Source organism: Chinchilla lanigera, unplaced genomic scaffold (assembly GCF_000276665.1).
Source record: "Chinchilla lanigera isolate Chin_1 unplaced genomic scaffold, ChiLan1.0 scaffold00007, whole genome shotgun sequence".
Classification (NCBI taxonomy): Eukaryota; Metazoa; Chordata; class Mammalia; order Rodentia; family Chinchillidae; genus Chinchilla; species Chinchilla lanigera.
Window position 1 is genome coordinate 807,224 of NW_004955408.1, and position 26,736 is coordinate 833,959.

At 49.7% G+C, this 26,736-nt stretch overlaps 1 protein-coding gene across 1 annotated transcript in view; it reads right to left on the reverse strand.

Moving 5' to 3' along the window:
* Nucleotides 1-26,736, reverse strand: part of Maml1 (mastermind-like transcriptional coactivator 1) — a gene marked incomplete in the record, with an annotated part of 47,942 nt that overhangs the window by 4,947 nt on the left and 16,259 nt on the right. The window contains 3 exon segments of the mRNA XM_005376017.2: nucleotides 1,014-1,110; nucleotides 3,700-3,966; nucleotides 4,837-6,252. Coding sequence (XP_005376074.2) covers nucleotides 1,014-1,110; nucleotides 3,700-3,966; nucleotides 4,837-6,252 — 1,780 coding nt within the window.

A 26,736-nucleotide genomic window follows, 5' to 3' on the forward strand; every position in this document is an offset into this window, starting at 1 on the left:
CAAAAGAATCCAAAGACCTTATAAAGTCCACTGAGTCTCACCTTATCCAAAAAATAAAGTTTACACCGGGTATGGTGACTAGCACATGCCTGTAATCCCAGCACTTGGGAGGCTGAGGCAGGAGGATTGCTCTGGGTTCAAAGCCAACCTGGGCTACATGGTGAGTTCAAGGTCAGCCCTGAACTACATAGTGAGACCTTGTCTAAAAAAAAAAAAAACCACCTTGACCCTTCCCCAGCAAAAAAATAAAGGTTACTTCATTGACTGAGACAGAGTCTTATTATATACTTCAGGCTGGCTTCAAACTTGTGGCAACTCACCTTCCTTAGCCTCTCACCATGCCTGGCTTTAGTTTTGAAGAAACAAGGTGTTGCTGTGTTTCCCAGGCTGGCCCCAAATTTTTAGCCTCAACCAATCCTCCTGCCTGAGCCTCCAGTAGCTGAGATTACTGGTGTGCACCATTGCACCTGGCTGACAGGGTTTTGTTTTTGACTATTCTGGTCCTGGGGGTTTAACCCAGGGCCTTCATACTGGGCAATATCCTCAGACTTTTTAATTTTGAGATGGGGTCTCACTAAATTGCCTAGGCTGGCCTCAAACTTACAGTCCTCCTGCCTCAGCCTCCCAGAGTGCTAGGATTACAGGTGTGTACCACCACACACAGTTGAGAGGTTTTTGGTTTTTTTTTTGTTTTTTTCTTGGGCAGAGTCACAAAAAGATGAACCAAAAATCTTTACGAATGAGAGAAGCCATTTCCTGTTACTAAGATAGCCTTCAACCAGAAATATAAAGTACTTTGCCTCAAAGGATTGCATAGCCAGGGACATAGCCAAAGCACTGGTAGCAGTGTGCCTGCGACCTTATTTTCCCTGTGCTACAGGGTAATCTGTAGCCAGGTTCCTCCAACAGACCAAGACTTCTCACAGCCTGTAAATCCATTGTGTACCCAGCACAGAGAGAGAGGGAGCAGAACTCCATCCACCGCTGGAAAGGGACCAGCCCCTCCCCCTTACCTGTGAACTGGCCCACTTGCGGTGGGAAGGAGCTTGGTGTTGGGTCTTGGTACTGGGGGGGCGGGCGGGTCAGATGGCGCTGATATTGCTGCTTCTCCTAGAGGATGTCAAGACCAACAAGACATTAAACCACGTGAGACTGAGACAAAGGTAACCCAGCAGCGTCAGGCTGGGGAAGAGCAGTGTCCAAGCCTGCTACTCACACAGAACGCCCACGGAAATAATGCTGGTGATCTCATTTTGGGTATTTTAATAAATAGTGTGGAACAAGGACAGGGTAAATCTAACGAGCATTGAATTAAAAAAAAAAGGAGGTGTATTAGTTTTTAAAATATGGGAGAGCAGCCAGACATGGTGGTACATGCTTGTAATTCTAGCACTAGGGGAGGCTGAGGCAGGAAGAAGGCAAGTTATAGCCCAGCATGGGCAAACTGGCAACTTAGTGAGCAACCCTGACTAAGAATTAAAAAAAAAAGTTGGGAATGTAACTCTGTGTTACTGAGCTTCAATTACTGCAAAAAAGAAAAGAAAAAAAAAAAAAAAAGAAAAGGAAAAGGAAAATAAAGAGGGCAGATCAAGGAAAAGCAAATCAAAGCCACAGTGAGATAGATACTACTTCACACTCACTAGGATGGCTGGAATAAAAAACACAAAGATGCAGCTTATGGTACAGCACTTGATTAGCATGCACAAGGCCCTGGGGCCAGTTCTCAGCACTGCAAAAGAAAAAACAAAGTAAAAAGGTGATAGACACCAGCGAGGATGCAGCAAGTACTCTAGTGGGTGGGAATATAACCTGGTGTAGCTGCTGTCTGTGGACAGAGCCTAACAGTTCCTCAAGGTGAGACATAAAAGTCACCATATGACTCAGCAATTCCACTCCCAGGTATACCACTCAAAAAAAATGAAAACACAAACCTTTCTAAGGATTTTCATAGATCGGGTATTTGGCAAATGCTTGCATTTTACATTCTTACAGAAAAATGTCTTTTTTTTGTTTTTTTTTTGGTACCGGGAATCAAACTCAGGACCTTGTGCTTGCCAGGTAGGCACTTGCACCACTGAGCTACACCCTTGGCCCCCCCAAAATGTCATTTAAAATGATCACTTATAAAACCAGAATATAAAAACTTTCAAAAATCTAGAAAAAGAGAGAGAAAAGGACAACGCGTGCGCACATAAACCTGTCCTCGGGTGCGCACAGCAGCGTCATTCACAACAGCTGCGGAGTTCAGCACAGGTGAGCACGCACATCCACACGCAAGAACGCAATGCAGCCATGAAGGAATGCACTGCCTGGGTGGGTCCTAAAACACCTCTATGAAAGGCCTAGAACAGGCAAACTGATAGAAACAGAAAGTAATCAGAGGCTGCCTGGGGCTGAGGCGGCCGAGACAGGAGAATGACGGCTCACGGGTACCAGGTTCTGGGGTGATGATGCTCTAAAATGATTGTGGTGGTAGCTGCACAACTCTACAAATATATGAAACATCAATGAATTCTACTCTGTTCTATCCTTTTTGTTGTTGTTGAGACAGGGTCTTGCTATGCAGTTCAGGCTGGCCTTGAGCTTACTTTGCAGCCCAGGCTGGTCTCGAATTCACACGATCCTCCTGCCTCAGCCTCCCAGTGCTGGGATTATAAGTGTGCACCACCACACCTGGCATATTGTATTGTATTGTACTGTATTGTATTTGAGACAGGGTCTTACTGCTGTGTAGTCCAGGCTGGTCCTGAACTCACCGTGTAGCCCAGGCTGGCCTCAAACTTGTGGCAATCCTCCTGCTTCAGCCTCCCAAGTGCTGGGATTACAGGCGTGCACCACCATGCCCGGCTCAAATTCTACATTTTAAATGGGCAAACTGTTTTATGAAGTATATCCTAATACAGTAGTTATTTTTTAAAAAATAGGTTCAGGCACAGTGGCATACACTTGTAATCTTAAATACTTAGCAGCGTAAGTAAGGCAGGAGGATCACAAGTTTGAGGCCAGCACTCGCGAGCCTGAGGCAGGAAGATCGTTGCGAGTTTAAGACCAGCCTGGGCTACAAAGTGAGCTCAAGGCCAGCCTGAACTGCATAGGGAGACCCTGTCTCAAAAAAGACAAAAAAAAAAAAGTACAAATTTGAGGCCAGCCTGGGCAACTTAGTGACACCATCTTCAAATAAAATTAAGGGAGTCAGAAGCCCTGTGTGGTGATGTATGTCTGTAACCCCAGCACTTGCAAGGCCAAAGCAGGAGGATCACCATGAGTTCGAGGTCAGCCTGAACCACGGAGCAAGACCCTGTCTTAAAAAAACAAAGTGGGGCATGGTGGCACACTCTGTAATCCCAGCACTGAGGAGGCTGAGGCAGGAGGATAGCTGCAAGTTTGAGGCCAGGCTGGGCTGCATAAGGGAGTTCAAGATCAGCCTGCATTACTTGGCGAGACCCTGTCTCAAAAAGACCAAAACCAAAACCAAAAAACAAACAAAAGAGATCAGGGATGTAACTCAGTGCAAGGTCCTGGGTTCAGTCTTCCTCTTTGTTTTTGGCAGTACTGGGGACAGAACCCAGGGCCTTCTTCCTGAGCCAACCTCCAGTACCAGGGAGAAAGTGAGCCAAAGCACTCCCACTCGGGGCGAGCGGACAAAGCCCTGCAGAAACACAGGCAGGGCCTGCACGTCCCTCCCGCCTTTCCTCTCACCTGCTCTGCCAGAAGCTGCTGCTGCTGCCTCTGCAGGAACTGCTGCTGCTGCTGCTGCTGCTGCTGCTGCTGCTGCAAGTGCTTCTGCTGCTGCTCCCTCTGTTTCTGCTGGTCTAAAAGCAACTGATGCTGCTTCATGACAGCCGCTTGCTGCTGGCTGCTGAGATACGGGGCGCTGTTGTGCGTGGTGGCCACGGACACAGCAGACGGCTGGGTCCCAACACTGGTGGCCTGGGCTGGCACAGGGACGCTGGCAGGATTCTGCTCCTGTCAACACAGACAAAAGGAGCTGCAGTCAGTGGGATGGGAAGTGTCTAAGTTCTACCGAGGCCCTGTGAGCCTGATGCAGAGAAAGCTTGCTCGAGGCTCCCTCTGAGCGGGGCTTCTGCTTCCAGTCAACTCCAGCAGGCGGGGTAGACACTAAATCTCACACCGCCTCCCAGTGCCCAAATGAACACACACTCGCCAGCACCAGCATGGCTCCCTCGGGGGTCGCCATGGGCTGCTGTATTATTTCAACATCACTGCTTGTACTCAGAAGAAAAGGGGACAACGGAAAACAGGAAAAAGGCCGATAACAATTATCAGTCAAACCTCCTAATACGTGTGATTACAGGCACGCACCACTGCACCTCATTCAAGAGACTGAAAGATATGAAAGATGGCAAAAAAGCAAAGCTTCTAAAAAATACCTTAAATGTGCTCATTTAAAAAGGCACAGGCAACTTTAAATTGTGAGGCATGGAAGACACTAGATTAAATGCAGGTGATTCCTCTAATGTTTGCGTAGTTTAAAATCAACTCGTACTAGGCAATTATACCCTACTTTCATTAAAAATTAACTCAGATTTATTTAATGTTTTCACCTCCAAAAGAATCAAAAGATCATTTCAGGCTGACTGAGGGGCGAGGCCGGAGGCAGCCCACTGGCAGACACGGCCACGCCCGGGGGGGGGGCCTCCCGGCGGGTCCTATGCCCAGAAAAGAGGTCTCCACAGCCTTTCTGTTGCTCGCCGTTCTGACGGTAGCTGCTTCCTCCTCCCTCTGTTCCACAACTGCCTTGGCCCAATTTACTTCCAGTTAGCAAGTAACTTCACCAGGGTCTGCAGAACAATGCAAAGTGAGCTGCTCGCTTACCTGGCCGGGTGGGACCAGTGACCGGAAGGGCATGTTTCCTGGCTTCGGTTTCATTAGAAACAAGGCGTTTTGCTCATTATTCAGATGAGGCAGCTGCTGGGGGAGATAGGCCATCAGGGCTGGCTTGCTTTGGCCAGACCCGGGGCCACTTTGCCCACAGTCCGCTTTGTAATGAGAAAGGGGTTTTGTATTGCCATAGTCCAGCACCGATCCTTGGTTACTAACGGAGTTCTGACTCAAGTTACTCGGCGGCTGGTGACTCAGCAGGTTCACGTGGCCAGGCTGGAGGAAGGGACCTCCGGGCCGAGGGGAACTCTTGTTTACTCCAGACATCATGAGCAGCTGGGAGCTGGGGAAGTCCTGCTTGTAGCCAGCAGGGCTGGCAGGCTTCTCTACGGGATAAGGGACACCTAAGGGGCTGTGGGAGGGCCCTGCCTGCTGCCACGTGGGCATCTGGGCTGGGGCCGGGGCTGGGGCGGCCTGTGGTGGGTTCTGGAGCATCTGTTCCCGCTTCTGCTTGGCAGCAATCTGCTGGAGCTGGTGGGCAGAGGACAGCTCGGGGGCGCCTCCTGGGCCCTGGCCAGGTAACACCACACCTGTGAGAGCTCGCTGTGCATTCTGGGCCTGGGCTGATGCCGGCATCAGGTTCGGGCTGGGGTTGTCCGCCCCGGGCTGAGCAGAGGTGTGGAACAAGGCCTGAGAGCCCCCGAGGCTGGGGGAATCCGTGCTCACAGACGCAGATGAAGATCCCAGGAAGGTCTGTCCTGCAGACCCGGCCCTCACTTGTGGAGAGCCTAACTGTTCCTGCTCAAAGGCCGCTGGAGAGAACTCCGTCTTAATATTAATGTCTTGGGATAAGGGGGTTTGTGTGGTGGAACCAGAAGGCTCTGGGTCCTTCTTCTCTTCAAAGTCCTCAGTAAACAGGTCCTTCATGTCTTCGTCGGGCACTGACCTGTTCAGCTCCTCGATGAGCTCCTTCCACTCCTGCTCGTTGAGGTTGAGGTCGGGCATGAGGTTGCTCTGCGAGATGGAGCCTCCAGCTCCAGCAATCATGCACGGCAAGTCATCGACAGGCTCCTGCTTCAGTTCCTTACTCAGGCTCAGAGCGAAGGACTCGCCTGCGTTACTGCCTCCGTTCAGGTGGAGGCTGGGGTCGGCCAGACACTTTTTGTTGATGGAGTCCAGCCCCAGGGAGTGCTTCCCACTGGCCTGCAGGGCCTCTCCAGGGGAAGGCTTGTCAGGCTGACTGAGGGGCGAGGCTGGCGGGAGCCCATTGGCAGACATGGCCACACCCAGGGGGGCCTCCCGGCGGGTCTTCTTATGCCCAGGAAAGAGGTCTCCATAGCCATTTTGTTGCTCGCCGTTCTGAGGGGAGGTGGTGCTGTCAAGATTCCTTTTCACTGTATCATGAAGATGCTGAAAAACATTGAAAAGGGAGACTTGGATACGAGACATCACATGTGAGGCTCCCTCTGCTTCCAACAGCCACTTAAGGGCTGGGGATACAGCTCAGAGGCACAGCACCTACCTGGCAAGCGCAAGGTCCTGAGTTTGACTCCCTGCACGAAAAAAGAAAAAAGCCAACAGCCACTTAAGCCAGGGTCCTGCATGCTTATGTGCTCTCTGGGGTCCACACCTCACTTCTCCTTACAGGACTGTCCGCCACCAGGTTTGAGTCTGGTTGGTCACAATCGCATGTCAAGCTCGGAGCGGGGGCTGGATACGTCAGACCCTGGACTTCTGCAGCCCCCTTTTTTTTTTTTTTTTTTTTTTGGTTCCGAAAAATGAACTCTGGACCTTGTGCTTGCCAGGCAGGCGCTTGTGCCACTGAGCTGTATCCCCGGCCCTGCAGCCCTCTCTCTTGCAGACACAAGCCTGATGCTATCTAGCTGGAGAGCTTGTTCAGGAACGGAGCTAAGCAAAGAGCCAGAGGAAACACTGAAATTCTTGGGACATCAGTGGGATGCTGGGCCACACCTGAGGTCAGCCACTGCCTTGACTTTCCACTCACGTGAACTAATGAATACCTGTGTACACGCCGCCGGCTTATTCCAGCTTCTCCTCCTTTCAACTGAAGGAACTCTGCCTAGTGCAGGCTCCAAAGCTGGACTGGTTCTTCACAGGTCTCCCAGGCTTCTGCCTTTCAGCTGTTATCCCCCTCTCCTCCCCTTCAACTTAGCATCTTCTGATCCCCTGCCTGCTCCCAAACACCGCCCTGGTGCGCCTTGCTGCAGTCCTCCACCGGGACATAATCACATCTGTCCCGGCGCTGTCGTTCTCCGCTTCATCATCTTTAACAAACCTCATTATGAGTCTCCTCGTGCCAGGGGCAAGACTGTACAATAGAAAGACAAAAAAGGTAGACCCTGCTTTTCAGGGGCCTTTAGTCTCCTAGAAAATGGAGCAAATCTGGACATGGGTCCAGCATAAGCCAAATGTCCTACGCAAGCAACACAGCAGCAAGCAGCCTGAGCGTCCAGGAGCAGGAGTTCCGTGATGAGAACCTGAGTGGGGTGGGGAGGGGACAAGGTGGCATCTCCCCTGTCAGGGCGAGACGGCCACTGCCAGAGGGCGCGCCTGCACTCAGCCTGTAAACCACGCTGCTCTTGTGACTTTCATTACACTTCGTTTTCATCCTCCTCCTACAGTACCACCCCCCGTGAACCCTAAGCATCGACGGCGTGTCACTACAGTGTCGCCAGCCACAAGCCTAACTATGAATCTCTGACTGGGTTTCAGGAGTCGGTGGCGAGCAGCACGCCGGGCTGTTTCCTCCAGCTGTTCTGACTTGGGTGTCTTGTCTGAGGCAACTCTGTCCACGCCAGGTCTCAGCAGGAGGCTGCCTGCCAAACACCAATTTTCTCAACATCTAAGCTGCAATTCTGCTGTTCCCATATTTCCCTTCATGATATCAAGATTTTCCTGTTTTTCTTTTGGTGATACTGGGGATTGAACTCAAAGCCTTGTGCAAGCTAGGCAAGCATTTCACTACTGAGCTACATCTTTAGATTATTTTAAAAATCTTTTACTTTGAAAGAGATTCTTGCTGAGATGCCCAGGCTGAACTCGAACTTTTGATCCCCTTGGCTCAGCTGCCAGTGCTGGAATTACAGGCGTGCACCACCAGGCCCAGTTTTAAGATTTTCTTTCTCAACTGTGAACGCTAACTGCATAGTACTCTATAAACCCCAGCTGAGGCTTTCTTTAAATCCATATATGGGAATTAAGCTGGTGTGGAAAGGAAATTTTAGGAATGCTGGACAAATAGAATTGTAGGGCAGAGGTAGCAACAGAACCCTCAGATCCAATTTAAGAACAGGGCCTCTGGAGACAACTGCTTTGCCTTCAGATAGGCATTCCTGCTTCCTACTGCCACCTAGGGGTGGACAAGGAGAAGAGAACCACATTCCTAAAATGGACCCTCTATAAAACGTATCTGCTGGGAAGTTAAGTTCATCCCCATTTAAGTGGTCATCCCCAAGTATTTCTTTTATTTCTGTCTTTTCCGTTTTTCTTTTGTTCCACCGAGCCAGGGCCCGGGTGCCCTGGAAACCCAGGACCTCGGTTCTCCATTTTCCTAAGGGGGCCGATGGAAATCTAAAGGGCCAGCCCTGGATGAGTCAGCTGGCTATCCCAGATTAGAGACAGCCTCCCGCTGGGCCCCAACAATTATAAAAGCCACCACACCCTCAGCCAATAGCCACATGCAAACAGCTGCAGACCAGCTCCCAAGAATGACTCCATTTTGCAACAGCACTGCTTTTTAGCCAGAGAAAATACTGGACCATTTTTGTGACTTTCACAAAACTCAACGGGAATGGTGTGGGTGGGGTGGGGTGTGGAGTGTGGAGGCTCTGGCAGATCCGGGCACTGCAGGAGAAGCAAAGGTGAGTAAGCCTTGGAGCCTAAGCCCTAGGCGTTTACAACAGGGTGGGAAAACAGCCTGAACAGGTTAAAAGTTATGTAAGAGCGAACAGCAGGCGCATCAAGTAATACAAGACCGGCTGCCGCCTATACACACACGGGCCCGCCTCCTGTGGGTGCTCCACTCAGAGGTCCCTGTTCTGGGTACCGAATCATCTCAGTCAGGGGTCCAGCAGGAGCCAGTTATGGGAAATGAGTCGACCCACGCTCGTGGTTTGCTGGAGAACAGTGTGTGTTCAGGGCTGGCAAGCCACCCAAGCACGCTGAGGCTGGGCCCCCTTGCTTACCTGGGCCAGTTCTCAGAGGGAAGCCTTGGTCTGGGGCTTTAAGACGGGCTCCCCCACAGAAGAGGGCTGCAGGGCATGGATGCCGTGCCGAATTGAGCAGGATCATCCTGTAGGTGCCCACCTTGTGGACAATAAATCAGCACCCTGCCTCTACCCCTTCCCCGTTAACCTCAAGGACGGTCCCCCCCCCACCTTTTTTTTCGTCTTTTTTGAGACAGGGTCTCACTATACAGTTCAGGCTGGCCTTGAGCTCACTTTGGAGCCTCGGCTGGTCTCAAACTCGCAGTGATCCTCCTGCCTCAGCCTCCCGAGTGCTGGGAGTACAGGGATGCGCCACACGCCCGGCTTGGAGGGTCCCTGGCTTCTCTCAGCCTCCTCCCCCTCTAACCACTCACTGCCGTCATCCCAGTGTGCTCTGTGGCAACACTCACGGAAAGAATGACTCGCCTCCTAGCTTCCACTGAGTAGCAGGTGTGGCTGCCCAAGTCAGGGGCAGTTCTCTTGTCAGTGCTCCCTACGCAGGGCTCCGGGGCTCACAGCTTCGCTTCTCTGCTCCTCCCTCTCCTTTCTCCCTGTATCAGCCAACACCGCCCAGCACTTTGGTCCTGTGCAGTGTGGCTCCCATCCCTGCAGTCTGGGAATGGGCGGGATGTGGGAAAAGGCAGGCCAGAGTGAGGAGCCCCCGGAAGGTGGGCAGCACCTGCAGGCTGTTCACTGCAGGCCGCACTTGCAGCCCACCTGTCTGTCTGTCTCCCCTTGTCTTCCTGTCTCTCCCTCTCCGCCGTCCAGGCCCTTGACCACCTAATAATTCCACGTGACTGCCTCCCACGCTGTCGTGCCTTCTCTACTCCTCTGGTGTCTTCTCCGTTTCCCTTTCTCCTGCCCTCCAGCGAGGATCGAGTGCTCCCCTGGCTCCTGCACACCCTCCCCAAGCGACCTCTCCCATGCCCACGTCCCCAGGACGTGGCCAGAGCACCCCGCTCAGAACAAGCCCGGCCATCCAGGGCCGACGCTGGCTTAGCCCCTAGCCCCCCGGTCTCCAGGCACGCCTCATGGGCTCCCACTCTTCCACCGCGAGGCTCCTTCCTGCCCTGCTCCTGGCTGTGGTTTGCCCAGAACCCTTCTTCCCAGTGACTCATCCGCAGTGCAGGTCTGCCATCACCGAAGTCCTTCCCCACTCACGCTCCCTCACGAAGCTCTCCTCTGAGAGGGCCTGGCTCCCGAGGGACAGGGACGGGCACCTCACGGGTGGCGCCCTGCTCCGCACGCCTCTCCCCCTGTGCACAGACCGCTCAGAGGAAGGCTGTCCAGCTCTGAAGCCAGGTCTCCCAGCCCTGTCCTCCGACTTGTTCCTACCTCAGAGAATGTCACTACTGCGGCAGCCACCCAGCCACATACCAGAAACCGCCAGGCCTCACCCCCCACTTCCAGTCAGCACCGGGGCCTGCGCAGCCTGCCTCTCCTGACCTACCCCACCCCTTCTTTTCTCCAGTGAGGATGGAGCCCAGGGCCTCGGGTGCGAGCGCGTGCTCCACCACTGAGCTGTGCCGCGGCCCCGCGCCACCCCCCACCCACTCGTCTCGCCCTTTACCTCCAATTTCTCCTCCTTGAATCACTGCAAGGACACCCAAAGCCAGTCTCATCCCAACCCTGACTCCACGTGCACCCACACAGTTGCAGTGGTGCTCCACAGCAACTCTGATCACCTCCCCGCTCCTTCTTTCCTCCCTCTGTCTCTCTGAGACAGGGTCTCATTACGGAGCTCAGCCTGGCCTTAAACTCCCTATGGAGTCCAGGCTGGCCTTAAACTCATGGCAGCCCTCCTGCCTCAGCCTCCTGAGTGCTGGGATTACACGTGTGTGCCACCATGCCCGGCAAAACCAGAATTTTTTAAGGTGATTATTTGTTTGTTTGTTTGTTTGTTTTTCTCCGGTACAGGGAACCGAACTCACAACCTTGCGCTTGCCAGGCAGGCGCTTTGTTGCTGAGCTAAATCCCCAGCCCCAAGGTGATAATTTAAATACTGACAATTTCAGCCTAACACTAGATTTGCTTTTCCCTTTCTCAAGCTCTGCTGGTACCCTGCTGTTTCTGCAGGGACAAGGCATCACTGACCTGGTGTGCCTGGTGGGCCTGGCTGACTACCCCTCCAGCAGTTATGCAACAGGACTTATTCCCAGTTGATTCAGGATCCCATTTACCCTTCAAAACAACCCTGGAAGATGAGGACCACTGTTCCTGTTTTACAACTTATTTGAAACTCAGAAAAATGCATAAAGCTTGGCATGGTGGCACATGCTTGTAGTCTCAGTACTCAGGAGGCTGAGGCAGGAGAGCCTGAACTACATAGTGAGACCCTGTCCCCCAAAAAAGATGAAATAAGTCAGCTGTCTTGGGAAGGAGTCTTTTGAAGATGCAGGGTCTGCTGCACATGCCCCAGCCAGTCACCTGTGTCAGAAGGAGAGCTGGGTCCCAGATAACCCCACCTCCACACATGACAGTCCAGAAGGAAGCTGCACACACGAAACTCCAACAGCCAAGCACAGTGAGTCAGAGTCTCGAGCTGCACGCAAAAGCAGTGCCCTCCCCTCAGAGCACGAAGAGCACCATCAGTGTCACCCCAGGAAAACGGGCTGTGCCCTAGGAAGCCCCACACCCTGGGTCGTGACCACCCTTTGTGAAATAGTTAAAGAAAACAAAACAAGACACAGCAACTTGTAAGGATTCTCACTTATATGTCATCTGAATGAATGGCTTGGGAGTTACTGAGGCAGAAGGCCACAGCCCAGCTAGTGAGAACTAAAGATCTCCGCTCTTGTCACACGGACATAGGGCAGACGGTGACCTCCTGAGCAACACATTTTCCAGAAAACCATATAGTTGGACACCTACACATTTCCACCAAGCCGGTGTGGTGGTGCACGCCTGTAAGCTCAGCACTCGGGAGGCTGAGGCAGGGGGCTCACTGTGAATTTGTGGCCTGCCTGCGCTACACTGAGTTCAAGACCAGCCTGACCTACATAGTGAAGCCCCATCTCAAAACAACAACAAAAATCAAAACAAAAGAAAAAAACCTCCAACTTTTTACTCTGAAATAATGATATGCTAACAGGAAATTACAAAGACAGCAAACAAATGTTCTGTATACCCTTCACCCCCCATTTGCATTTTACAAAATTAAGAGCACAATATCCCAATATCAAAATAAGGAATCTGATAATGGGTAAACATGATAAAAGCACCTCCCACCCCTCCGCCCACTGAGGATCAAACCCAGGGCCGTTTGCATGCTAGGCAAGCTATCTACATCTTCAACCCAATAAAACCTTTTTAAAAATCTATTTGTCTGAGGCCAGCCAGTGAGTTCAAGGTCCGCTTGCATTACAAAGCGAGACCGTGGTACCAAAGGAGAAAGGAAACCAACCCTACTCAAAGTCTATCTGAAACAGGCGTGGGGGTGCACACCTATAATCCCAGCACTCCAAAGCCTGAGGCAGGAGGACTGGGCTACACAACCACACAACAAAAACCCTGTCCTGAAAAGGAAAGGAGAGAAAGGGGAGTGGCCAGCCCGGGAGGGGAGGAAAGGAGGCAGGGCGCTGCGGGCTGGCAGAAGGACTTCCCTCAGCGCCGCACCAGTACCCCTGAGAGAAGGCCGAGGGGCCAAGGCAATTACAGAACAGGAGGGGAAAGTGCAAGCAGAGTCATGGTCCCCAAGGGTAAGGGCGCACTGGGTGCTGAAAGAGGCAGGAACAGATCATGAAGGCCCCAAAAGGTCACTGACAGGAAGGTTTCAAAATACACCAAACTAGGGGCTGGGGATTTAGCTCAGTGGCACAAAGCCTGTTTGATAAGCCTGAGGGCCTGAGTTCATTCCCAGTGACCCCCTGCCCCCCAATACACCAAACTACAGACAACTGCAGGGCAAATCCTCACATAAACATCAGCCAACTTCAGTAACACCAGTATTTGGTCAGTTTGGTTTCATTTCTACTTAGCCCCTCACAAATGTAGAAGACAAATCCTATGCATTGTGTCATTTAATCTACACATACTTCTAAGTACAGTATTCTAAGATTTCTAAAAAAACACCTCTTTAAAAATACATCTGTGTTTTCAGGCGTGGTGGCGCATGCCTGTAATCCCAGCTCTTGGGAGGCTGAGGCAGGAGGATCCTTGCGAGCTCGAGACCAGCCTGGGCTACACATTGAGCTCATGGATGGCCTGAACTGCACAGCAAGACCCTGCAAAAAGACCAAAAACAAAACAAAACAAAACAAAACAAACAAGCAAAAAAACCCCAAAAGCTCTCTAAACAACAACAAAAATCACATAACATCACATCATTACATCTACAACTTTGAAAATTATTCCCCCTGGTACTAGGGATTGCACCGAGGGCCTCTGCCCTGAGCTACATCCTAAACCCTTTCTATTTTGAGACAGGGTCTCCTGAAATTACTAAAATTACTCAGGCTGGGTTTGAACCTGCAACTCTCCTGCCTCAGTGCTCGGATTACAGGCATGTACCATCACACCAGAGGAATGATATACCTCGCAAGCACCAGGATGGTGAGGATGAGTGGGAAAGAGAACGGAAGGAGGGTGAAAAGGAAGCACACAGTCCCAGAAAACTGGCAAGGACAAAGAGGAACAAGAACCTTTGACTACTTTTCTGTCTGAGACAAGGTTTCATTAGGTAGTTCAGGCTGGCCTTGAACTCTCTATGTAGTCCACGTGGGCCTGTAATGGTGGCACAAACCTGTAATCTCAGTACTCTGTGAGGCTGAGGCAGGAAGAGTGCAAGTTCAAAGCTCAACCTGGGAAACGTAGCAAGACCTTGTCTCAAAAAATACTGAAAGGGCTGGGAAATGTGGCACAAGTGCAAATATCCTGGGCTCAAGGCCCCATACTTAAAAAAAAAAAAAAAGAAGGGAAAGGAAAGGAGAGTCAGGTGTGGTGGCGCACGTCCGCAATCCCAGCACTCAGGAGGCTGAGGCAGGACAATTGCCACAAGATCAAGGCCAGCTTGGGCTACAGGGAGACACCTTGTCTCAAAAAAACAAGAAAAGGAAAGGAAGGAAATGGAAAGGAAGAAAAGGGAAGAGAGAGGTGTGGGAAAGGAAAAAGTGCAGCTGCTCTGGAAAACACTATGGTTTTATTTTTGAGACAAGGTCTCTGCTGTCATTCAGGCTGGCCTTGAACTAGTGGTGATCTTCCTCCCTCAGCCTTTGAGGGCGGGGATCACAGGTGTGTGCTGCTATACCAAAACCAGAATTCCTACGATCCAGCTACTTCCGGGTGCACACTCCAAGACCTGGAAGTTAGTCACGAAGAGATAGCTGATCTCCAAGTTCCAAGCAGCACTGTGCACAGGGTCAAGAAGCCAGCCCACGAGCCCTTCTGCAGCTGGACGGACAGTGCTCTGCACACACACAGTGGCGTACCACGAAGCCTTTACAAGGAGCACGTCTGATACATGAATGTAAGCAAACCTTGAGGGCACTGTATTAAGTAAAGTACAGATTCAGTGATTCCCTCACAGGCCATTAGAACATGGGTGCTGACTGCCAGGGGCCAAGAGGAGGAGAAGTATTACTTCACGGGCAGCCTTTTGGTTCTGCAAATTCAAGGAGTTCCAAAGGCGACTGCCCTGGGGAGCCCGTGCTGTGGATTTAAACTGCCCACATGAGGGCGGGGCCACTCAAGGAGTGCCCCAGCCCCGGCTTCCAATCTCAACACAGCCCCACCTGCCAAAAAAAGGGAGAAAAAGGACAGGCCAGATGGTATTATGTTGTATTTTACTACAGTAAGATCTTTCATTTTCTTTTCCTTCTTTTTTTCTTTTTGGTACAAGGAATCAAACCCAGGGACATTCTATGACTGAGCTATACCCTGGTCCTTTTCACTTTTTATTCAGAGACAAGGTCTCACTGAGCTGCCCACACTGGCTTCAGAATTGTAATCTTCCTGCCTTGGCCTCCTGAATAGATAGGATTATGATTTTTATTTATTTTTTTGGTACTGGGAATCAAACTCAGGACCTTGCGCTTGCCAGGCAGGTGCTTGTGCTGCTAAGCTATATCCCTGGCCCATGATTTTTAAAAGTAACTATCATTCTCCATCCTGCGTTCAAATTTCCTTATCTCATCAATATCTTAAAACAATTAAAATAATTTATTATGGAAGATTGCAAGCACATCAAAAGTACAGAGACCAGTACAATGACTTCCCTCAGATGGCAATGCCTTGGTAAAATAACACATGGACAATCTTGCCTCATCTATACCCTTACCCACTTCCTGGGCTACCCTGGGAATCACACAATTTCTCCTTAAACACTTCACTATGTATCACTAAAATATAAAAGCTCTTTAAAAATAATCATAACAGAGGAAAGCAGTGGGGAGGGAAGAAAAAATTAAGATGTGCTCTGTATCTTATCCACTCCCCATAATCAATGTTATCATTATGTACTGCAAACATGGACTAGTAAAAGTAAAAACCAAAGAAAAAAACTCCCTATCTTTACAGAATGTTAAAAAACATCAAATTATTTTTACAGTTGTTTTATTCAAATCAGGATCCAACACACTGCCATCTTGTGCTCTTACGCCCTTTTTTTTTTTTTTTTTTTTTTTTTTTCTTTTGGAGACAGGGTCTCCCTCTGCAGTTCAGGCTGACCCTGAGCTCACTTTTTAGCCCAGGCTAGCCTCAAACTTGCAATGATCCTCCTGCCTCAGCCTCCCGAGTACTGGGATTACAGGTGTGCGCCACCACGCCCGGCTCTTATGCCCTTTTTTACACCAGTTTTTTCTTCCTTTTTTTTTTCAGATGCCTATTTCTTTGAGATAAGATTTCACTATATAGCTCAGGCTGCCCTTGAACTCACGGTGATCCTCCTGCCTCAGCCTCCCAGTGCTGACACCACAGGTATCCACTCCTGGCACTAACGTGCCTTTTTTCTTTCTTTGGAGGTAGGGTCTCACTATGTAGCCCAGGCTGGCCTGGAACTCACAGCAATCCTCCTGCTTCAGCTTCCTGAGTGCTGGAATTACAGGTGTGCACCGCCATGCTTGGTGCCCCCTTATATTTGTTAAAGGATCTTAGTTGCTTGACCTGTAGAATTTGTTACTTCCACAGGAGGCTGATTTTATCTTCATGGTGACCTTTACAAGTTCTTCTCTCTTCTGTGTTTTCTGTAAACTGGTAGTTGAGGCTTGATCAGATTCAGACTGGAGGTCATACGTATTTATCTGTGATGCAGTACTAAATGTCACACCTCCTCAAACACCAGGGAGGGAGCCCAAACACTGCACACTGAGGTACATCCTCAGCCCTTTTTATTTATTGAGGCAGGGTCTCATTAAATTAATAAATCGCCTAAACTGGGCTCTAACTTGTGACCCTCTTGAGTGCTGGGATTACAGATGTGCACCACCACACTCCGCTCAGATTTGCATTTTCATAAAAATTCTCAGCAATCTCCGAGTGGTCAAAGGGTATCAGGGGGATTTACAGCCAGACTAAAGAGAAAGCTGTAGAAACCGTGTTTGAATGAGATGAAAACCTGAGTGCAGGTGTGGGAAAGAGACGGCTTTAGGGTTAGGTAGAGGATCCTCAGCAGGTGTCCATGTATCTTAGCAGCAAAGGAGAGCAGCTTTTCTATCTAGTTTGGGTGCACAGACAGGAAAGAAAATAAAAGAAAAGCAAGGTTTTCCTCCAGTCGAGTTCCATTTCAATTTAAAAAGGAGTTAAAGAAACAAAAAATAGCTTAGTGGTTCCCCAAGTCTGGAGGAAAGTTGGGGGGGGGGTTGATGGGTGGTGGCTAAGGAATGTGGGATGTACTTCTGTAGTGATGAAAATGTTCTACAGCCGGGCATGGTGGTGCACGCCTATGATCCCAGCACTAGGGAGGCTGAGCAGGAGAATGCTCATGAGTTCAAGGCCAGCCTGAACTATATATTGAGAACCTATCTCAAACAACAACAATAAAAAAGTTCTATAATTGACTGGGTGGAGGGGTGCACAACTCTGAATACTGAAACCCACTGAATTGTACCCTTTATATGAGAGAACTGTAAGGCCTGTGAATGCTATCTCAATAAAGCTCTTACTTAAAAAGTAAGGGGAGAGACTGGTTGGTAGAGGTCAAAGGAGTTTTACTTGAGAATGGACTAGCACTGCTTTAAAGAACAGCAGATGATTTGTTGACTCCACCAGCTCCTCCCAAAACACTTATTCTCTGAACACAGTCATGCCCTTCCATGAGAAAGACGCGTTATGATGACCACCGAAGGTGTGAACACCACGACCTTCCTGTGTGTGGGAAATGCTCCCCTCCAGCCCACTCCCCACGTAGTCTCTCCCACCTATTCACTCCATTCATCCCCCTCTTCACCAAGTTCTTCCTAGAAAGCATCCTACTCATCATGTGCCATTGAGCTCAGCACTACAAGCACATCAGAGAATTTGCCTGCTTTTCCACCTACTCAGAGGGCTGAGGCAGGGGCATTACTTGAGCCCAGAAGTTTGAAGCCAGCAGGGCAACACAGCAAGACCATGTACCCCCAAAAAAGGGCGTGCATGTTGGGGACAGCTAGATCTTGTTTGTGTGCTGGTTCGGATGTGTAACTGGTGGGTGCTCACAGGCAAATTACTTAACATCTCAAGAAGCTTTGCTTCCTCATCTGAAAAGGCAGGCTGGGTCTGAGTCACTTCCGGTGGCTGTAAGGCACTTCACTGCCACTACTTTTCCATTACCACTTATTAAGCACTTGGCCATGTTCTCGCGGTCAGCCAATCCTCTTTCCCTTTCAGAGCTTTTCAAAAGCCGGTCTCCGCATTGTCAACTCACTGGTGGGCCTCTGCTCCTTTGGTCCAAGGCACCAAGTCGGAAAGACTTAACCTCCTTGACCTCTCTGAGACCGCGGGGCCCAAGATCATGCCTCCTTCCTCTAACCGTCTTCTCCTAATGCCCCCGTGGCCACTCTCTGGACCTCTCCCTACCTCCGAGCCCACTCTGTAGGCTGCCCCTTCTCAGGCCTGCTCCTTAAATGCTGATGTCTGCAGGGGCTTTCACCGTTATGGCTGATGTCATCTCCCCACAAAATCTCATCCACACTGTGGTCTCAGCAGAAGCCTGGAAGGCAGGCACAATGCAGGTACTCAACTTTTCTTGGTGGTGGTGGCGGGGGGCGGCGGCGGGGATTGAACCTGGGCCTCGCACATGCTAACCATGCACTCTTCCACGGAGCCACATCCCCAGGGTGAGTGCACATTTGCTGCATCTCCATTTTGGGCGCCCCACCCTCTCTCCTTGCTCTGAGTATAAACTCAGAGTCTCCATGTGGAGGACAAGCAGGATTTACTGCCAGCTGGGTCCCTGCCTCCCTCTCTATGCCCATCCCTCACTCTTCCTACTCCTTGACTCAAGCCATGACTCAATCTTTGTCCTCTTGGCTGACTGGGCACTGATTCTACCTTCTAAATCTGTCTTCAGATTCCTCATTATTTTCTTAAACCTAGATCATTGCAATAATTTCATGATTTTTTTAGCAGGGGTGTGGGGTGGTAGTGGTAACAGGAACTGAACCAAGGGCCTTCGCATTGGGCTACCGCCCTACCTTTTTTTCCCTGGGTTGGGGGTGGGGTGCGACAGAGTCTCATTAAGTGGCCCAGGCTGGGCTTGAACTAGTGAGCCTCCAGCCTCCACTTCTCAGAATGCTGGAGAAACAGTATGCGCCACCGCATCTGGCTTCACGCTGATTTCTGCTTCTACTCTCTCTCTCTGGCAGAACTCACCTTTTACATTACCAGTGTGATCTCTGTGAAACACCTCAGAACCATTTCAAATCCCTCTTATGTCTCACCACTGACAGATACACTTCAATTTCCTTAACCTGGCACAAAGACCTGTTTGACTGATGCCAATTAACCACTCTGTGCAGTCTCCTGGCATTCCCTGGAGGCCCCAACTTAAACGACCACTTTCAGGGCTGAGAACATACCCAGCCGGCAACCTCTATTAATCTTTTAGGGTTTAGGTCAAATGTCAACGCAGTCATATTTTTACTCTCACCACTTATTCCACAACTGATCAAACTTCTTGTCCTACCCGGAACGTTCTAACCCTACTCTGAACGTAATACCTACGTTCCACGTGACGGTAAAGACCTGTGTTACACTGTAAATACTCACTGCCCCGTTCCTCGGCATCTCCCCTCCCTGCAGGACAAGCCCACTGCCAGGCACAGTGCTCGGCAAGTGGCAAGCACCACATGAACACACAGGCGCTAACAACCCTCCCAGCTTTCCACCACTCCACCTTCACGGTCACTGAACCTCAAGGACCTTCGGAGCGGCTTTCTCAGAGACCTTCTTCCTATCTCACTCTCACTCATTCTCACCCCCTTCCCTCCCAGCCCCTAACGGAGGCAGCACTAGCTACTCTTCACAACAACCTATAAGGTTGGCACGATGCTATTATCTCCAGTTCCCTACGGCTTAGAGAAGTTAAATAAATAACCTGGAATGTGTTCCAAATCAGGATGTGAACGCTGACTGACTTGAGCTGTTTCCCCAAGTCCAGTGTACGGAACTCTCTGATCATGCATCACCCCTCACAGCAACTTCTCAATACTCCCTGTTAGGTGAAATCACCTCTGCTTGCAAAGATCAAAACCTTTCAGCTACACCTTCTAACTCCCTCTGGATCTAGCGCATGGGAGACCTTCCTTCAAATGCTTCCCCTCACCATTCAAAACTGACTGCGTTTGTTTTGTTCTAGAGCAGTGGTTCTCAAAATTCTGTCGCAGAATGCAGCACTAGCACCACCGGGGAATGTACTAGGAACACAGATTCTCAGCACTCCCTGACCCACTGAGTCAGAAACTGTGGCCCAGGTAGGTTTCATCAGGCTGTCCAGATGACTGCTGAGCTGTAGAACCACCGCTGCTTGGCTGCTTCTTTCAAACTCATGTTCAACTTCACTTTTTTTTTGTGGCCTGGGATTGAATGTGGGGCCTTGCACATACTAGGTAAGTGATCTACACTAAGCGACACCCCCAAGCCTGGTTCCACCTTCCAAAACACACACTGATGCTTCCCAGCCCATTCCCCTTACCCTTGCACCAGCTTCCCTAAGCACATCACTCGCTCAGTGGGCTCCAGCCCAGAGCATCGCCAACTTCTCAAATGTGTCTCGTGACCTGGGTGCCCTGTTCCCCTTCACAGAGAAGACGACTGAAGCCGCGGGCTTAACGACTTGCCCAAGGGGGTCTGGGAGTTACGTTCAGCAATTCTATCATAATTGAAAAAATTTTCAAATATTATCAAATACAGTGGGTAATAAAATGTACTAAAGACATCAAGACGGACTGAACTAACTGAGTAGTGAATACAGAAAGCAGACGGCCACAGGCCAGACAGAAAGTGAGGGCAGGAACTTCACCCCTCCACACACAACACATTCCTCTGTAAGAAAGCAAGCATCTAGGAGTTAGGTGAGCGAGCTGCAGCTGCCGTAAGGACAGCCTCTGTTCTTGTGACTGTGGACTGACACTGAGATGCGATTCCATGAATGAAGCATGACATTAATGAGGGTCTCTTTAAAGTCAGTGTAGTACAAATCTGCCTGCTATTGGGTAGTGTAACAGAAGTATGTCTCAATATGTCAGCCTGCTATTGGGTAGTGTAACAGAAATATGTGAGCCAAATACATACGTAATATGATTGAAAAATACAGTAAATATTTAAATTTTTGAAAATCTTTATAGTGAAAGGCATATTATTATTAACTCCCCTCCAAATACTCCCCGATTTGATCACACTCATCCCATCATTCTTTTCCTTTCTGAAGTAGTTCTGAAAGTGCTCCTTTGTGTCTTTAGCAGCCTTGTCATGGCTACCTTTTTTTTTTAATGGCTACCTTAAAGTCCTGAATTAATTAAATATTTATCTTTTATGGTCATTTGGGTTAGGGAAAAAGCTAGAAACTGCAAGGGTTAGATCTGGTGAATATGGTAGATAAAGACACAAGTTTCATGAGCCTGCTTTTTAGTTGGATGGTACATGGCAACAGCATTCACTGTCATTTTTAAAAAATCACATCTCCTAAATACACTCACAAAAGAGGATTTCCAGAACTGCTTCAGAAAGTGGCATGAGGGTGACTGGGCATGGGGATGCACGCCTGTAACCTCAGTACTTGGGAGGCTGAGGCAGGAGGATCGTTGCGAGTTTGAGGCCAGCCTGGGCTACATAAGTGAGTTCACGACCAGCCTCAAGTGCATACATAGTGTCTCAAAAAAAAAAAAAAAAAAAAAAAAAAAAAGGCCGGGGATATAGAGGATTAATAGCAGTATGTCTTTTACTGTAATTTTTTTTTGGGGGGGGTGTCTTTTTTTGAGATAAGGTCTTGCTCTGCAGTTCAGGCTGGCCTTGAGCTCACTTTGTATCCCAGGCTGGCCTCAAACTTGCAATGATCCTCTTGCCTCAGCCTCCTGGATTGCTGGGATTACAAGCGTGCACCACCACGCCTGGCTTAAAATTTTCTTTTTTTTAATTTAAACACCACATACTTCAATCAGAGCTTAGAGCTTTAAGTTTTCTAGGCTGTGTGTGGTGGTGCATGCCTGTAATCCCAGCATTCAGGAGGCTGAAGAAGGAGGATGGCTCAGGTTCGAGGCCAGCCTGGGTTACATAGCGAGTTCAAGGCCAGCCTGAATTACATAAGACCCTGGCTCAAAACAACAACAACAAAAAAACGGATGGAGGAAGGCAGAAAGGGGGTTTTGCTGGGAAAAGACGGAGTGGGCATCCCCTAGCACTCTACAGTGGAGAGCACACAATGCCCATGCCGAAGTCCTCCTCAGATCCTAGAGCGACTCCAGTGTGCCCAAGGCTCCTTCCTGGCTCCACGGCTTTCTCTGCTGCCCTTCAACGTGGGCACTGAAACACAGCACTCTGGGGCCAGCCTGGGTCTCCTGGCCCTGAACACAGGAGTGCTCCTCACCCGGCTCTCTCCCCAGGATTCAGCACGGAGCCTGCCTCGTCCTCACTGCACAGCAAACAGGCCTCGAGGCTGCCTTTTGGCAGAGACCATCCAGTTCATCACACCAGAAAGAACTCCACGGCTGGTCCGGTCTTCTGGCAAAGCTCACACCTGATTCCAGAGGTGACCAGGGGATTGGAAACAGGGAGAATATAGACAAGCACTAAAAAACCCACCAAACCAACAAGAACTTCTTCCTTTCTTTGGTACTGGAGGCTGAACCCAGGGCCTTCACACAGTGCTATATCCCCAGACCTTTTAAATTTTGAGACAGGCTTTTGGTTGCTAAGTTGCCCAGAATGGGCTCAAACTTACTTTCTTTCTTTCTTTTTTTTTTTTTTTTTGGGTAAAGGGAATTGGACTATGAACCTTGTCCTTGCCAGGCAGGTGCTGTGCCGCTGAGCTACATCCCCACCCTTGACTAAAACTTTTCATTCTCCTGTCTTAGCTTTTTAGGATGCTCAGATTGCGGGTATCTGCCCTCATGCCCAGCAAAAAATTACCATTCATGAAGCACTTCTGTGCTAGGCAGAAGTCCACAAAGCAGGTATTGTCATTACCATTTTACACAGACGGAAACAGAGGTCTGGACCGCATAAGCAGGGCACAGAGCAAGAGAATCAGGGATCACTGCAGCTCAGAAGCGATGTGGGGTGCATAGCTGTCATATGAGAAGTGACAGCTGCTCATACCCTGGAGAGAGACTGGTTGAGGGGTGTGAGCTGGAACACCCACCTGCAGCCTCAGAGCTGCTCGAGATGCTCCACTTCCGCTGTACAGAAAGCCAGGACAGTTAGAAGATACACATCAATACCTACTAGCCACAGAATAACTTCTGCAAGCGGCATGCCTGCGCTCACATCGCACCAGAGCCCAATCTAAGGAATGGATTCTAAACTTTCCCTGACAAAAAAGCTAGGATATGGGCTGGGGAAGTAGCTCAAGGGCACATCACCTGCCTGGCAAGCTCCAGGCCCTGAGTTCAATTCTCAGTACTAAAAACAAGGATAAAGTATACTTTCTTCAGATGAAATAGACATTTGGAGATGACTTGCGGTGGGAACTCTAGGTAGATCAGCACACTAACAGTGGTCTGAGACGGTCTTCAATGGGCCACGTGCTACGCTTTGTAGATTTGGAGCTGTGGGTTAATTCCGTCTGATGTCACCCTCACTGCTCTTCGGCAGCTGCCCTGGTAAACGTCATCAGCGACACCTACAGGGCTATGACAAATTTCTCAGCAGCCCCTAGTATGGCAAGAGCTCCCCAGCCGGACTCTGTAACTGGAATCTCAAAAGTCAGAAACGTTTTTTTGCGGGGGGTGGGGGGTGGGGGTGTACTAGGGCCTGAACTCAAAGTATAGTTCCAGAACCAGCAGAAATGGAAGCACCCAGAAAGTTAAAAATGCTGACTCTCAGTCTTCCCTACCTTTTCTTAGAATCTACATTTTAACAAGACCTCCGGTGGCTCCTCTGTGTTTATGTCTGAGGAGCACGGCTTAGAATTCCCTGTACCTTCTTTTCACCTTCTCTCCGATAACCAACATCCTGGTGATTAGCTAACTCTCTTTTGTTTCCACCATCTTCACGCTATCCATCCCCAGACAGGATACTGCTTAGTTTTGAAAACACAGGACAAGCACACACTAGGCATGTAAAGAGAGGGTGGCCTGACTCCACTGGGTGCAGGGCCCAGAGAAAGTGAGGGCAGGCGTCTCCAGGTCACCACCTGACTTCCACTTCTTGAGGAGCAGACCAGGCCCCTTCCGGGGAAGTCGTTGGCAAGGTCACCAGAGGGTCTCGGGAGACACAGCTCAGCACGGGAGGACACTCAGCAGGCGGAGGTGCGAGCGGGTACTGAGCCCACAGCAGAAATACGGTGGAGGGAGGGAGGAAGGGATCTGTCCCTTCTGCTTCTGAATGCACCACACCCTCCTCCAGCTCTGGGGAGAAGAGCTGAAGGCTGTGAGTGGTGTGTGTGTCCTCAGCACAGCAGAAGGGAGCGGTCAGCTGAGCACAGGGTCAGCACTGCCAGGGAATGTTGAGGACCTTGTCCCCGTTCTCCTGGGCCCCTGCCCTTGGTTAGAACAGTGGCCCCTGGTTGTGGTGATGACAGTCCCCTCCAGGTGGCATGCCGTGTGGCTCAGCTGCCCCCACACCTGGGGAAGAGCTGTCTGGCATCCTCCATGGGGCTCCCTAGTCATCTCTTCTGTGTAGATTTCCTGCATCCAGGTCATTCTTTCTTGATGAAACCCTTCAATTTGGTAAAGATTTTCTAGTTGTGTCAGTCTCTCTTCCCTCCTTTATTCTCCCCTCTGCTGTCTTTTTGGGGTTTTTCAGATAAGGTCTTGCTTTTTTTTGGTTTTGTTTTAGTTTTTGGTTTTTGGTTTTTCTCCGGTACCAGGAACGGAACTCACGACCTTGCGCTTGCCAGGCAGGCGCTTTTGCCGCTGAGCTAAATCCCCAGCCCCAGGTCTTGCTGAGTAGCCCAGGCTTGCCTCAAACTCACAATCTTCCTGCCTCAGTCTTCCCAGTGCTGGTTCCAGTACTTTCTTGAGAAAACATATGTGACAGCTGAATTCTTTAAACATTTAATCTCTGAAAATGACAATATTCATTCTTGTTCAATAGTTTGGCTAGGTAAAGAATTATAAGTTGCTAATCATGTTTCCTTTAGAGTATTTTTCTTTGCAGTATCCAGAGCCTCATGCATGCTAAGCAAGCACTCTACCATTAAGCCACATTACCAGCCCTTTAAACATTTTTGAGCTGAATCTTACTCAGTTGCCCAGGCTTGCCTCAAACTTGTGATCCATCTGCTTCCCAGGTAGATGAGGTTACTACAGCCATGTGCCCCACACCCAGCTTCTTTCAGAATTTTGAAGACACTGTTCCAACTGTTTTCTTGTTTCCATTCAGGCTGGCCTTGAGCTCACTTTGTAGCCCAGGCTGGTCTCGAACTCGCAACGATCCTCTTGCCTCCACCTCCAGAGTGCTGGGATTATAGGTGTGCGCCACCACGCCTGGCCTTGACATTCTGATTCTTCATCTGCGATCTAGCTACCCAACTCCCAGGGCTGCAAGGCTTCTCTTGAAACCCAGCGTTCCAAGTCTTCATGCTGGTGTGAGTGTATCTTCTTTCCCAGTGCTGAGCACAGGCATACCCTTTTAATTTGGAAACCCATGCCATTCTGTTCTCAAACTATCATTACTGAACTGTATAATTTTTAATATTCAGAAATAGTAGACCTCCTGCACTGATTCTCCAATTTTCTTTTCTTTTTTTCCATCTGTTCTGTTTTTTACCTTTTTAGAAAAAAAAAAAATCCAGAGCCAGGCTCGGTGGGACACGCCTATCATCCCAGATACTCAGGAGGCTGAGGCAGGAGGACTGGGAATTTGAGGCCAGCCTGGGCAATTTAGCAAAAAGTTGTCTTAAGTGACAAAAAACAAAGAGGGCTTGGAATGCAGCGTAGGTGAAGGGCTGGTGGCAAGAGGCCCGTCCTCCCTCTCTGGCACAGCCAGCATCTCCTGCAGCTCTAGACACCACTCCCCTTGCTGTCCTGGGGCTTCTTCAGCTCTGTGGCTCAGAGCACTGCGCCTGCCCACTGCATGTCCATCATCTGCCGACCTAATCTAGCTCACAGATCGCCTTTTCAGCAGCTGCTCCCGTGGGTACTGTGGGCAGGGGCAAACACCTCTCGCACGATCTGGTGGCCCTAATGTAATAACACAACTGATTCTCTTTGCCTCGTGCTTCACACCAGAATTGTTACTGTTTTCTACAGTCCTACGGTTGAACCCGTGGCCTTCACTGAGCTACATCCCTAGCCCAGCCCCTCTTCTTTTAATTTTGAGACATGGGGCTGGGGATATGGCTCAGCAGCATAAGCGCTTGCCTGGCAAGCCTGAAGTCATGAGTTCGATTCCCAGTACCAAACAAACAAACAAAAAATAATAATTTTGAGACATGGTCTCACTAAATCACTAAATTCCCCAGACTAAGTTTGAATTTGAGATCTTCCTGCCTGTGCCTCCCAGAGTGCTGGGGTTAAAGGCATTTGCCTCCATGCCTAGCTAATGGAAGAACTTTGTAAATTCCTTTTTTCATCAGTGGCTGGTGAGGTGTGACAGCTTTGTCTTTGAGGTCCTGATAAAATCCTCCCTGATGACAAATACAAACTTGTCAGGCCTCAGAGACAGCTGCCTGGCGGATGCTCAAAGCCAGCACCACTGCCAGGCCATGTGGCCCACATCCTTCTGTGCCAACTGTCTCGCTTTACTTTTTAGGGGAATTTTATGTTTTATTTCCAAACATATACTTCGTATTTTTAAAAACTTTCGAAGACTACCTTCTCTGAATTCTACAAATCCTTGTTCTAGAGATACAGTATACTATATCTTCCTAATTTTCAAATCAGCATTTCATAGGCCACAGCAGGTCATACGGACATGCCCCAATCAAGGGATGAGAAGCACACTCTGCGCCCTAGGAGCATGACATAGGTACAGATGTACAACATGGCCAGGAACAGAGCTACGACCATCATTTAAGTGGTGCCAACGCAATTAAAGGTGATGACATTCCTGTCAACTATGACTCATTCAGCCCCAATAAGAAAGAAAAGTCAATGAA